The sequence below is a fragment of the Desmodus rotundus genome, chromosome 8 (genome assembly GCF_022682495.2).
Source record: "Desmodus rotundus isolate HL8 chromosome 8, HLdesRot8A.1, whole genome shotgun sequence".
Classification (NCBI taxonomy): domain Eukaryota; kingdom Metazoa; phylum Chordata; class Mammalia; order Chiroptera; family Phyllostomidae; genus Desmodus; species Desmodus rotundus.
The window spans coordinates 71,269,766-71,284,545 of NC_071394.1; the positions used below are offsets into that span (position 1 = coordinate 71,269,766).

Consider the following 14,780-nt stretch of genomic DNA (forward strand, 5'->3'; position numbering starts at 1 on the left):
ACTTTTTTGCACTGGTGTTCTCTCTCCACGCCAACTATTTGAAGTTATTTGACCTGTTTGCATTCATTTTGAGGAGAAATTTAGAAGCCAGTTTGTACATCTTCATGTTACATCTTCTCTCTTTAGCAGTTTGACTAACATTCCTCTTGTGTTTCTACAAGTTCCTAAACCGTTTCTGCCCTTTGCTTCTGTCTCTTACTATCTTCTTTAGTGGGTGGGGCTCAGTATGAAATGCTCTGTGTGAGCTGGGGTTTGTTGTATGATTATGTAAGTACGGGTACCCCATGTTGTGTCTGAAAAAGATATTATTATGCACACCGATGATTTTTTCCTTCAAACCAGAAAACTATTTGCAAGGATTCCAGTAACTAATTTTAAAATGTATAATAACCATTATATAGAACCAGCAAAGTAAACGTTTTTTGAAAACTTAAGTTTGATGTCTATGCTTTACTTTCTTTTACTGAAGTACATGTATGAGAACATGCTCATATAAGAATAGTTTTTTTTCTTTGTGCGTGTACCTTTTTTAAAAAAGACACTTAATGTCATCCCTTTTGCTGAAATGAGGACCTGATTATATTGATTCTGAGACTTGGTTATTTAAATATTTAGTATTGATTTTCCAAGTATTTGGTGAAACATGGCAACTTATTTCACAACGATTTGTTAACTGTGTGGAGTTGTTGTTACTTTGTTTTAGTATTAAATGGATGTGACCTTTCTCCTGTCCCCAACATAGCTTTTCACTGTCATCGGTGCTCCCTCTGTCTTTCCCACTAGCAGCCACACGCTTCTTTGCTGACCAGTCTATTACTCTGGGAACTCTGACAGTAGCACTTAAAATATTTAACAGTTTCCTTTCCTACATTAAAAAACCATAAAACCTCATGTGAAATAGCTAAGGGAACATATATAGGAGGAAGAGAGGCTTTCTGCTCCTGTGAGTATTTTGTAAAGGGACTATTTTTCTTATATGATAAAAATGAAATCTTCACTCTGCCCACTTTTACACCTACTCATGTACTGAGCGTCTCCAAGGAGACAAGGAAGCCGGAGTCCAGTGATGGTGAATTCTCCTCAGCGATAGCAGGCTGGAGTCTCAGGCTTCCAGAAGCCCATCACAGACAGGCTCTGTCCCCAAGGCTCTTCCAGGCAGGCTTTACCCAACACATCTCTCCCTTTCCAGACGAACTAGCCCGTATGTTACTTCTCAAGGGCTAGTTATGGTGAGTTCAGTAGGCAGAGGCCTCCCCAGGACAGGAGGGTGGGTGTGTTAGGGAGGCGGGACAGGAGGTTTCCATCTTTCCCAAAATCTTTTCTTTGTCACCCACTTATCATCAGTGCTTCGGTTCCCTCTATGCCTCTCAGACACAAAGGCACCATTCAACCTTACAAAGTGCCTTAATATTCTTTGTTACAATACTGTAGTTATGACCTTAATTTAGTGAGACTGTCCTTTTAGGAGGAGTACTAGTTTTGCTGATTCAACAACTTCGTGTATCCATCCACTCATGGACATATCCTCTTAAGCACTCTATTTCCCCCTCCCGAGTTCAGCGGGCAGGAACCCCCATGCTATCTTACCTTTCTCCCACTCCACCAAGTCACTGTAAGCCTTCTTAAAACAAATAACATTATTTTCTTGTATAAGTCCATTAGACACATCTTCTCAGACTATAGTTTCAGATCCTTTGATACATTGACCACATACATCTTTGTGTGCATCTTCTTTGAGGAAAAAATAATCAGTTACCCTTCAGGAATTCTTATTGGTGTAATCAACAAGAAATTTTATTTGTCTCTAAACTTAACCACATTGTTTAATGATCCTTCTTGACACATCTTCCATGTACACATTCATGGTTTTCAGCTGAATTGACTGAAATTTTAAAAAATAATCACTGCTCATGATTTTCTACTGCATGATCCGCAACCCTCAGCTTTCTGTCCCTGATCCTCCTGCTCTCCTTGGAAAGGTGCGCCTTGTTATTATTCCTATTAAATTCTTTGATAGCAAATAATCCCCGTGAGGGTTTATTAATGACATTTTTTCTTTTTTATTTGAACATTTAAAAAAGGTTGATCTTAATGTACAGAGAATATAGTCAATACTGTTGTAACAACTTTGTGCAGGGACAGATGGTGACTGGACATGGTGCGGTGATCACGCCACGAGGTACATAAATATAGAGCCGGTACATGTACACCTGAAGCTAATACAATATTGCATGTCAAGTATACTTTAATTAAAAACAAAAAAGATTGGGCAGTCATACATTCTGCATTTTAGAGGACTCTCTTATTTTCCTTTTGCCTTATCTCTAATTCATATCACCTACCTTTAAATAAGAACCATCCTGTGGCATAAGCTAGAAAGAGTCATTTTTAGGAGACATTACCAGTGTTGCTCACAGGTACATAATGTACCCATTAAGTTGACTTAGAAGTCAAATTTGGAAAGTTTTTTTTTTTTCTTTAGTCCATTGAGGTCACCACTGGTATGCTCACCTGTTTAGGTCTTTCTTTCCAAGTTACTTTATCCATAGTGTGCTTACCACTTAGCTCTTCCTCTCTCTCTGTCTCTGTCTCTCTCTCTTGGACTCAGATGAGGTGAAAGCCTTCCTTTCTACTTGAGTCCCAAGTTCCCCAAGAAGAATTGGGGAGGGTGCAAGTGCATCTGAAAAGAGCTCTTGATTGTCTTCTCCGTTTCTGTCTTTGCTCAGGTGCTTCCTGGTTCTCTCTGTCATCCTTCCTCAAAGTTGTAGTCATTTATAGTCCAAGTCTGGGGTTCGAGATTCAGTAGGAATGAAGCATGCACTCAGATGGGTTGCCATGCCTGAAGAGCTGTATACAAAACAGGCTAAATCCAAGAAATGTAAACAAATTCTGAAAAGTGTTCCAACTTAGACTGGTAGAAAGTTTTGGTTGCTATTTCATTTGCTTGGAAATGGGGAAGCCAGGATCCTGTTCTTAAGTGCACTTCCTGGAGTCCTGCTGTGGAAGCGGCTCTGATCCTGTGCAGTAACAGAAACGTTTTTCTTCCATTTTTCTTTGCAGGCTCTTCAAGTGGCAAGACAGCTCCTTCTTCAACAGCAACAGCAGCAGCAAGTTAGTGGATTAAAATCTCCCAAGAGGAATGACAAACAGCCAGCCCTTCAGGTAACAATTCTTTTAAAAATAAATGACAGTATACACTTTGGGATAGCTAATAAGCAATTTAGAAGGGGATTGTGGTGAAAATTACAATTCATGTAAGAGAATCTCTTGCAGAAGATGTCTTTTTTGTTTACCAGTGGGGTATGACATTTCAGGAAAAACGTGTGTTCAACCCGAATGTGTTGCTGTTGGGGGTGAGAAGGCCTACTAATTAGTGAAGGGGATGGGAGGATGAGTAGTCGCAGGTGTGGATTGCTTACTAGTGCCGCTTCCCGCTGAGGAAAAGTTCGCAGTCCTCTGACGTGTCACCACATTCTCTATTGATGGAGTTAGAGATTCTCTCATGGTGGGATACGCGCACGCTTTACGTTAGTGCCATGGGGGAAATTTTGCCCCAGGGGACAATGGGAGATGTCCATTGTCCGGGGGACATTTTTGGTTGTCACAATGTGGGGCGGTGGGGGGGCAGGGTGGATTGGTGTTACTAACAACCTAATAAGTAGTGGTGAGAAATGCTGCTAAACATCCTACATTGCACAGAAAAGTCCCCCACAGCCCAGAACTATTCAGTCCAAAATGTCAATAGTGTCAAGAACTGTTACTGGGACTGAAAAAGATATGGTAGTTTTAATATACCTGGTCATGAATGTAATACACACTTTTTTCTTCAGTGGATGTTTTCAGTATACTTCTGAATTATTCATAAAAAGTGGCAAGCAATTTTTATGTAAAGATACTAAGAAAGATTATTTTAGTAACTTCTCCTTTCAAGCACATTGAGGCCAAGAATTAAGAGAGCAGAAGTAGGAGTGAGTTTGTACAAATCTAATTTTGATTTTCTATTGGAGTAGAAGATTGTAGTAGAAACTTCAAAGGAACTTGACTCGGTATTCATACTCACGCCCAGGACAGGGCACCTGCACGTACGAGGTGGCCCAACTGCTTTCATAGATGAGGACGGACGGCCCCCAACGCGGGAGGCTGGTTTGAGTTTCTCACAGTGCACATTTTGGGACAGAATCTGTAAAGTGCTGCTTAGGGGCATAACTTGGTGCTAATTAATTTGATGATGAGGTTAACCCAAATTCTAGATTGTTATGACTTTTCTCAGATCAGAGTAAACCAATACTTGTTCCACATTGTCTGGCAAAGATCACATTGACCTTGGGCAACAAGTCCTAGTTCATCTACATCCACTTGGAAAACTGTCACTATCAAGGGCAAGTTTCACACTATAGTACCACTTGGCTGCAACAGTTAAATGTGCACTCTTTACTAACGCTTCAAAAAACATTTATTTGGTAAACTGTCCTGAACCCATACGCCTGTTAATGTTTATGAATGCTGGGGACACTTTTAATGAGGTACAGTGCCAGCGAGGTCCCATGTCAGGTGCTCTAAGAAGTGCTTTGTTGTGCAGAGGTCTTAAGAACAGCTCTGGAGGATGAAATATGGCCGTGTTGACCTTTCAGCGCTGAGATTATTTGTCAGGATTCAAATAAGTTGAAAGGATCAAACTGAACAGTGACCATAGTCAGACTGGGAATAGGGTTTCAGAGGTCAGCAGCGGAGGCCACATTGCAGATTCCAGAACACAGTCCATTGTTGGTACATATTAAAGTACGGGGGCATCTCCTGCAGACAGAGACACAATTAAAATTGTAATTTATTAATGTATACAGGGAGCTAGCCCAGCCTGTCACTCAGTGGTTCCAAGGACTGTCCATTCTTTTTGCCTCCCTATTGGAGCTCCCACAGCCTTAAAGATATGCAAGCCCTCTCGAATTTATCAGACCTCAAGTGCACTGGAGTACTGACAATACATTATTTGAAGGTGGAAATATTATACATAGTAGAGCTGTGGTTAGAGATTTTTTTAAAAAGTACACACACAGTCTGCACTCTATACAGTATTGTATCGCATTTGTAATTTTTTATACTAAACTTATTTTCCCTCATACTTGCTTTAAAAAAAAAATGGCATTTTTAGGTAACTTCTTTTCCAAGATGAATGAAGTTCCTTTAGGGCTAAATATATGAAGTAAAGTTTCAGGGGGTTTCCTTCTGAGGGCTCTCTTCTTCTTGCTGTCACAATGCTTTTAGCTACCATAACAGTATGATAGAGCTTCATTTTTCTTGGCAAGGACAGTGTCAAAACCAATCTAACACGTTTGGCTGAGCACGTCAGTCTCTCTAAAATGTGTGGGACAAGGGGGCCATCTTGAATGCTGGCTTTGTTAAAGAGGCTGTTTGGCATCTCTCCCTCCCCCTTCAGTGGGACACTTGACGAGAAGAGCATTTAGACCAGCTTTAGGAGATGACTGGGAAAAAAGACTTGGTTGACTTATGTATGTGTGCGTGTGTGTCTGTGTGGTCATGCAGATTCACTAAACTTTATTAGGTTGGCTGGCCTTCCACAGACAGAGCAGAAATTACTATCCTAGGTCACACACGTTACATTGTTATAAAAGTATGTATGTAGGTTCAGTGATTCACAGAAGGAATGACCTGTACATGTAAATTATCTGCCATGCCTTGTCCTCACTGACATGTCTCAGTCAGAATGGCTCTGGAATGAACAGGAAATCTTAACAGTGTTCATTTCTGATCTTCTTAGCCTTCATAACTACTGAGAGATCTATTTTAGCAAATTTCAGACCTTCCACATGGAGGAAGGCTTCACATGGAAGAAGGATTTGATCTGCTGATAGCTGGAGGAAAAAGAAAGCAGCTCAAATCCCCAAATATACTGTGACTCGTATTTTAAGCATATCTCACACTTCCCTGCGGTATGTTTGGCAGCGCTCTCCAGCTTCACAGGCTGGGGACACAAACAAAAGAAAACGGAAAGTTAAGGGAGGCTGTCTGTGGTTGCTCGACAGAGAACACCGAATGTAGTCAAACATCACCAATTTGAACTAATTTCAGGGAGATCAGAGTAAAAAGCGAGGAATAACATTCTCTGCAGATACGCATATTGAACAAAATCTGAGCTGGCCGCATTCTTGGGTGACATCGTGGTTTATATAAAGGATTGACTGAGTGTAGAAATTGCTTCTGAAGTTCTTTAAAAATATTCTACTTAGTAACCTAAATAGCCCCTTATTTAGTCTTTACTTTGCTTTGCCAATTTTTTTATGAATGATACAAATGAAAATTGAAAATTGGCCTCATCATAAATTCAGAATTAGAATGATCTGAGTTAATTAGATGCATCGTGGTGAACAGTTCTGGGACAGCCACAGCGTGCGGGGCACCTTACTGCTGCTCACAGATACGAAACCATGGAGGAAGGACAGAGCCTGCCTTCAGAATGCTTATGAGTTGTAAAACAGTAACAAGGTTTTGCTGCAAAAATAAAATTATATGTAAGTAAAAATAGTAGGCTTACTTTTATAAATATTTATATACTTCTGAAGATTGCTTAAACAAGTGAAATAAATGCTTAACAGTGCAGGTGTGCTCATAACCTCGAAAATGTGGAACTTTACTAGCTGAAGATTAATTTGTGAGTAGATGAGCAATTTTATTGATTGAATTTTGGAACTTTGACCACCGTTTCTGGGTAGTAATTCATTTTGGTTCTTTAAGCATCTTAGTTGTTGGCATGAGTACATAAACTGGAAGGAAGTCAAATGACACATTTTCTCCTGAGAAAGTAAAAATACATGTGTATTCTGGCAGCATTGAAGTTAGGAAAGAAAGTCAACCTTGTGTGCTGCTTATAGTGGGAAGCTGACCACAGTTTCAGGCCATCAATAAAGAATTTGAATTTGAAACCAGTCATCTGATAGATATCCTCCTGCCTATCCACTCCCTTCCAAGGTTATATCATGTGCAGTCCCCTCACACAGGAGACCATACCCTAGAACAAAGGACAGTGAAAGCCCCGGGGAAGGTCAGCCTTTAGGCCAGCTGGGCAGCTCAGGGTTATAAGGAGGCCTTTTGCTATAAGCAGAGGAGTCTCAGATACTAGTCAGCAGGTATTTCTTAGCATTTTTACTTGCAGATGTACAAAACGCTCACTAGCAGCATTTTTGCTTTGTGTTAATGCCACATAGAATCTTCGTTCCTCACATCATTTTCATGTTATTCAGTAAGGACTAAATTGGTAAGAGGAAACCTTTAGAGGAAACTACCATTTTTTGTTGTAGGCAGTGAAATGGAATGGTTTTGAAACACTGACTCTTAAAATATATCCCTATTCACTGAATTAATTAGTAAAGTGGATGGACAGGGAGGCAAATAATTTTGAAATGTCTGGAGTTAATGTCTAGAAATGGCATCCTTGACATAAAATTGATATAAAGTGTTGAAATTTCAGTACCTTTTTAGATTTTGTTATCACTTGATTTTGGAGAATCCAAAAAACTCTAAACAAGTAAGTCTTGATGAAATAATAAAGTAGAAACAGTACCTTAGAAATGGTTATTGAGGTTTGCAGATTACACACATCATTAAAAATGTGATAGGAGCGGTGGCCCCTCCTCCCAGAAAAGCACGCACACACAGAATTTTGCATGTAGTTACAGGGTTTCCTGGACCTCAAGAAGTCCATCTTTTACCCAGGTTAAGTACTCTTGCTTTAAGAATTGTTTTTCTAAAATGATATGTTTTACTCTTGTCTTCCTCCAAAAATCTTAGTTTAGTTGTAATATAGTGAGTTAGCTCATTTTTCAATTTCAACTGCCGTTCTGTGTAATACCCTGTGTTCCAGTCTGCCTAGGACAGACCCAGTCTGTTGGTAGGGTGTGTGTATTATTAATTCTCACTCTCAAAAGTATCCTAGTTTGGACATTTAATTATGCGGCCACCTTACTTGCATGTATCTAAGCATTAAAATGCAAGCACAACCCTGGCTGGCATAGCTCAGTGGATTGAGTGTGGGCAGTGAACGAAAAGGTCACTGGTTCAATTCCCAGTCAAGGCACATGCCTGGGTTGCAGGCCAGGTCCCCAGTAGGGAGTTCATGAGAGACAACCACACATTGATGTTTCTCTCCCTCTCTCTCTCCTTCCCTTTCCCTCTCTCTAAAAATAAATAAATAAAATCTAAAAAGAATGCAAGAATGATGCTAATATTTTACATGTAAGCAAGTCTTCGTCACCATATGCAGATAATTAATGGTTAGTAAGTGCTTAATGTGGGCCAGCCCACAGTTACTCTATGGTGCAGAAACAAGTATTAAAGCATTCTGTGGATGAAGAAAAGTGAAACTGAGAGAGGTTAAGTGACCTGCTTCAGAGAATACAGACAGTGGCAGCACCAAGATGGGAAGCCAGATCTTAGGACTATAGAAAACCAGTATGCCACGGTCAAGTTAATAATTGCTTCTCCTTCGATGTGGATTTACTCAGCAACTACTAAGTGCCATGTTTTCCATAAATAAACAAATTATTATATTTTTCATATCGTAAGCAAAAATAAAACCAGGCCAACCAAAACCAATTCCACGATCGGTATCTGGATTTCAATTAAGGGGTCTGAGATCTGCATAATTATCCTAATTGTCACCCTGTCTGCAAGCAATAGCAAAGAGAAGGTATTTCTTGTCCTCAAGTCTGAAGTGCTCTCATGAGTTTCCATGTGTTGGAACATGGACAAGTATGTTATAATCATTGTTGGGGCAAGGAGGTGGGGAGGGCGGGGTGGGTGGACATCCTCAACTGGTCAAAAATGTGTAAATTGCCGACAAAATGACACATGTAATTAGAGTGCTCCTACTATTTTGCCTTGTGGTTTACACCTCCAGTGTTGAAAAAGAGAGTGACTCCCACCTTGCTAATTACCATTATCACTGAAATGCTGGGGTTGGAGTCATTAGTTCCATGTGCATTTAATTAGAGGAAGGCTGGAATTGGATTTAACTTATTACTTTTTCATGGATCACTTTCTTGTCATCACTTTAAATTGGATTGCAGCCCCAGGTAACTAATTATGAGAGCCACAGGATCAAGAGTGAAAAAAAAAGGTAATTAGGAAAAACACTGTTGGACCCTTGCTGGTCATCCACTTGTGCTTTGGGAAGAAAAAAAAAAAAGCTGTATTTTGTAGTCTTACGGCTTAGGGAGTTAGAGGGAAGTATGGTTGCTGGGCATCGTGGGAGTCTTATCACCACCCATAGTGGTTTCTATGATATACAGCTGAGCTGAAGATGTCACATCAACGTGGTTCCACAATCAGCTCCTTAATACCTAGATTAAACTTGTAAAAGCAACAGATTGGCTATGGGTATGAGGCATCTCAACAACTGTGTAGTCTGGAGGCCTCAAGCATATGATTACAACAAAGCTGTCAAGATGCCTCTGAGCCCAAGTACAGAATATTTTAAGTACAGGGAGTTAGAATTTAATGAATGTATTAATGTTCCAGAAACATCATTCATATCTGACAAGAAGACATATCAGTCAGCATAGCAGTAGGTTTTAGGGTTTATACATCGGGAATTTTTTTGTCAAAGTTGCCAGCACACCGTAATATTCATGCCATTTACTTTGCTCCGGGTGTGCTCTCCACCCCATCCCAACGTTGTGGGTAGGCTTGCCTCTGAGGTTCTGTTTCTCCTTCTACCCTCAGCGAGAATACTTTAAAACAAATTATATTGTTTCCATGTGCAGAGCAGAATTCAGAACTGCAAGCAATCAATTTTATTGACATTGTCTGAAAAAAATGTTGATGACAGTTCGAGGATGTGAAAGTATTGGATTTTTAAAGTCGCCAGTACTAAGTGTGGAAAAAAAACTGAAATGTAATCTCATTACTCAAAAAAAGTCCTGTGAGTTACTCTTCTGAGAAGGGGTTCTTCTTTGATAGACTATGATAGCATGATGAGAAGTCTTGATATCAAGCCTGTCGGTTACATTGAAGAGAGAAAAAGCGTCCCAGAGAAGTGAATCATCAAGCCAAGATGGCTGGAGTTTCCTTAAGTTGTTTAAAATGGGTTTTAATGTTCTGTTAATGTAAGCAGATAGTCATGAGTCAGCTTTGGGTGGCTTTCAAACCTGGGGAAGTGAGCGTTGCTCATTTTTTTCCAAGGAGTATAGGGGTACACCCCCAGAGGCCACTGTAGTATTGTTCCCAAGTGACAAAAATATTTCGCCTAGAATTGTGAGTCCTTTTCCTGTGTGAACTTTCTAAGCAAAATTTCAAGAACCAAAATAGTTATCATCAAGTCTAATGCAGAAAATTAAAGCTTTTTTAACATCTTAAGTTGATTTAGAATTTTTGTACACAATATTCGTCTGTGGTTGAAAGAGGGCATGGCAGGGTCAAGTGATGTAGTGTTTTCCATTTTTCCACGAGTCTCACAGTGTGTGATAAAAGCAAACTCCTTTATTTTGTAAGTCTGCAGGAATTTCGATGAAGTGCAGAGGTCACGTTCCCTGTCAATTTGAGTAGCCGGCATATTTTAACTACTGTTTTTTCTTCCCTTTTGTGTGTCTTTTCTTCCCTGCCCCCACCTCACCATAAGCCGTGTCCCTTTCCTGACACATGCATAGTAAAGTCCTCCAATCTGAAACTCATTAGCACACAGCATTGGACCCTGTCCAGTGGTTAGAAAATTTCCTGAAGTCTAGAACAACAGCATTTGGTGCAAGCACTGTGCACCAGAAGTGACGATGAGGGAGTCTTGCTTCCCTGGCAGCCTGCCTCGTCGGGAACACGGTGAGGTGGAGGTCTTGCTTATGGGACAGGCTCAAAAAGCTTGGTCCTTAGAGAAATGTGCTTCTGAAATCACAAGGCAGTATCTTTTTTTCCTACACTTACTATTTTAATTGGGCTGGAGGTATTTATCAACATTAGCTGCAGGAACATGCAAGCAAGCCATTGGAGAAATAGTATGAAAACCAGTTTCTGTGAAGTAGTATTTTTCAACTTTTAACTACTGGGTGTTGCAAAGCCTATGGATTTAATTTATTAATTCATTAAAACTTTATTAATTAAACCTCACTATATCCAGGTAATATGACCAAGATGAAACTCTTAACCTGACATTAGAAAATTACACAATTTACTCTGGGTCAGGATAATTTAAGACAGGTTTTCAAACAGGAAACCGAGTCCTGAAAATATAATGGTAACAGTATTAAATAACAAGAAATGAAAGTGTACTTTGTAGGAGCCAACTACTGTACCACAACCGTATGGGGATAAGCTCTATTATTATTCCCATTTTGCAGATGAGGAAAGTGGGGCATAGAGAAGTTAACTTGCCGAGGGCCAAAGAGCTGGTAAGTGGCCCAGCTGGGATTCCAAAGACTCTGGCTCAAGCATCCACGCCCTTCTCCATTACATTCTACTGCCTCCCCCTGGGCCACTGCCAGTCCCAGCAAACAGGGACTGAAAGGAATGGCAGCAGAGCTGCTGGTGCCTAATGGTTGTCGCTGACCACTAGAGCACACTGTCTCCTAATTTAGACATGTGTTTGTGGGCATATTTGAAAAACAGTGCTTGTAATTGAAATATGCACTTTCTAAAGGGAAATGACTCTTGGGAAAGAGAAAAAAGACGGGTATTACTCAAAGCCTGCACACAACTGCAAGTAATTGTCTAAAGGCAGCCGTTGAAATTGAGAAGCAGTTTGGAAAATGTACAGTTTGAGAAATTTGTGTACCGATGTAATTACGGTAGTTGTGAGTTGATGTCATGCCTAGTAACTGTTTTTGTATTGCCTGGGCCTTTGTTACTGAGCTGTGATATCATGAGCAAACTATTATAAACATAGCGTGGATATAGCATGCTTGTGTAACAAAAGATTGGGAACTTTTATTAAGTTTGTTTTCCTTGTCATATTGTAAAAATTTATTATGTGTACTGTGTATATTAGAAACAGATTTGGGTAATTCTGTCTAAATGAAGTCATCCCAGCTATTTCCAGACTGTCTGTTTTCAGTTGTGAATAATTTTCATACATCAGATGGTTGTCATATTTAGTCGCTCTCAAAATTTTAAAGAGAACATATCCCATTTTGAACTTTTGGTGGACTTCGGTCGCCTTGCTGTTGAGATTGTTTGAGTTTTGCATTATTGCCCAGTAAATTGCAGAGACTGAATATGTGTCATCTCTGAAGGGCCCAGCACCGCTGCCCTCTAGTCATAACTTTCCCCTTCACCAAAAGTACAGATTTGTAACTACTTAAGCAGTAGAGCTCAGAGCTGCCAGGACAACTGGGCAAAGAGCACCAGGCCTTGTCCTTTCACGTTACATCCCACTGAGGAAAATTGGTAAACATGCAAGCGGACAGAGCCCAGCGTTTATCGGTGTTCACGGTAAAATGTGGGTTTTAAATGGGTATTTCCGAAACTTCAGATGACTCAGTGCCTCCCGACTGTGTTCCTCCAAACGTTTAGAACCTGAGCGTTCTGTCTGCTGCTTCAACTTTTTTGTTTGTTTGTTTTAACCAACCACTTTCCTTCCTAACCTCCCCTAAATCTGGCTTTCCTCCTCATCATTTTCTTGAATTATTTTGTCATTAAATTCAATGGCCATGTCTCAACCTCACCTCAAGCTGTCTGACCTTCTAGTAGCTGATTCATCGTTTGGCTACCTCATCTTTTTGGAAATTGCCTTCTTTAAACTCATTCCATTCAGTTCCTCCCTGGTCTCCACAGCATTCTCTTTCTGCTTCCCACTTCTTTTCTGGAACACAGATTCATTCCCATCCCAGATTTTCGTTCCTTCGATCTTAGCTGGGTGACGCTTCTGTCCTCCTTCCTCGTCCTAGTACCTCTCTACTGATGACTCCCGGCCTGTTCGCACCCTCCTAACTGCCTGTGCATGTCTCTCAGCGCAGCAGCCCTGCAGTCTCCCTTCTCTCTGCTCCAGCTGATCGAGTTCATCACCAGGCCCTGCTAGTGAGGGTCACGAGTCATCGTAGACTTACGAATGTATTAATTTTCTTCATCCCCACCACATTATCTGTCCTCGGATCTGCCATTTCCCTTCTGTTGAGTATCTTCTATCTATTCCTTTTTCTGTGTTTCCTCTGATGCTGCCTTGTCCCAGACTCCCAACCTTTCGTTGACAGATGCCTAGATCTTGTCAAAGAACTATAATCTGCCCCTGTCCCCTCAGCACACGTCCTAGTCTTTCCCTGAGTGCCATGTCACTGTACTAGTCAGAAACTTCCGGTGGCTTATTCTTACCTGCAGCACCAAGTCCCCACAATCCAGGATTGCAAATATTGCTTGTTCTGTCACCTGCCATTTAGACAAAAGTCCAGTGGTTAAATTGTTGGAGTTTAATTCAGAGAATTATCTCTCTGCTTTCCTCAGAAGGAAACCAGGAGCCATGTGGTATGCTGTGTCTCCCCGTATCTAAACTTTCTGCTATGTTATCTCATGTTCTTTTCCACTGGTATCTCTTATATGCCCTGTAGGCTTCCTTCTGACCTCCTGCGGCTGCGGCACCTGCAGGCCCGGCACTGCCTTGTTTTCTTGCTGGAGAGCTGCTTCAGCACACCTAATGAAGCCACTTTTAATAAGATATTGATGAAATTATGTTTGCTTTTGTTCTTTATTTGATCACATAAAGGGATTGTTATTTATTTTAGAAGCAGATTCATGAATCCAAACCACTCAGAGGTTTTGTTTGGTCTGTGTCGGAAGTGGCTCTGCCCACAGTGCTGTTTGAAGGGTCCTACAACAGGGGCTCTGCTCCTCTGACTGGCTGGCTGTGTCAGCCATGGGCACTGCATGTGGCAGTGTGGGACATGGCCTTCTCTGTACCACACTTGGCAGATTGATCTGACATTGTCTGTGCTGACCACATATCAAAGTAGAGAAGTACTTGCGAGTATTTTTCCTGGGAAACCTATAGATCTTGTGGTAACTATTAAAATATGTACTTTGTGTTTTTCCCTATATCCTTATTCAAGACTGATCAAATTGTATTCTTATCATGACACTATATCTCCTCATGGTACAACATGAGGAGGAATTTTTCCTTAAAGGTACAGACTCTTATGCAGTGGGTCCCCACACAAACTCAGCAAAGAGGTTAGAGTTTCTGAGATTATGTACCAGAATATGTGAGGCAAGGCACATCATGGTTAATAGCATGGCCTTCAGTGTCAGGCTGCCAGGTTCAAGCCCTAGCACCACCTTACTTCTGTGTGACCTGGGAAAAGTAGCTGCACCTCTCTGTATTTTCGTTTTCTCATGTAGAGAATGTGACTGATTGCCTCACTCCTTGAAGGTAATTTTGAAGGTTAAATGATTAAATGAAAAGTACTTGCACAGTGCCTAACACACAATAAATTCTCAGAAAAGTTATTTCTCACAATCATATAAACTCCATTTCTTTTTTTATATATCTTTTTAAAACAATATTTAAAATTTTTATTTATTGATTTTAGAGAGAGGAAGGGAGAAAAACTATGATTTGTTGTTCCACCTATTTATGCATCTATTGATTGCATTGAATCTTCAAATTTGGTGTTATTAGGATGATGCTCCAGCCAGCTTAGCAACCTGACCAAGGCTATAGTAACTCCTTTTAAAAGGAAAAGGACTAACTGAGGCATCCGGCCAAGATGGAGCAGTAGGTAAACCCACTTCACCTCCTTACACAACTATAGCAAAAATTACAACTAAACTACAAAACAAACATCATCCAGATT

The 14,780-nt window shown here is 40.5% G+C and overlaps 1 protein-coding gene across 17 annotated transcripts in view; it reads left to right on the plus strand.

Annotated features, from left to right (window-relative positions):
* The window catches only part of FOXP1 (forkhead box P1), a 629,322-nt gene that overhangs the window by 475,073 nt on the left and 139,469 nt on the right, over positions 1-14,780 (plus strand). For all 17 annotated transcript variants that reach the window (XM_053930432.1, XM_071222259.1, XM_045192423.3 and 14 more), the window contains one exon: positions 3,061-3,162. In XM_053930432.1, the coding sequence (XP_053786407.1) occupies positions 3,061-3,162 (102 nt within the window). The remainder of the gene's footprint in view (positions 1-3,060; positions 3,163-14,780) is intronic.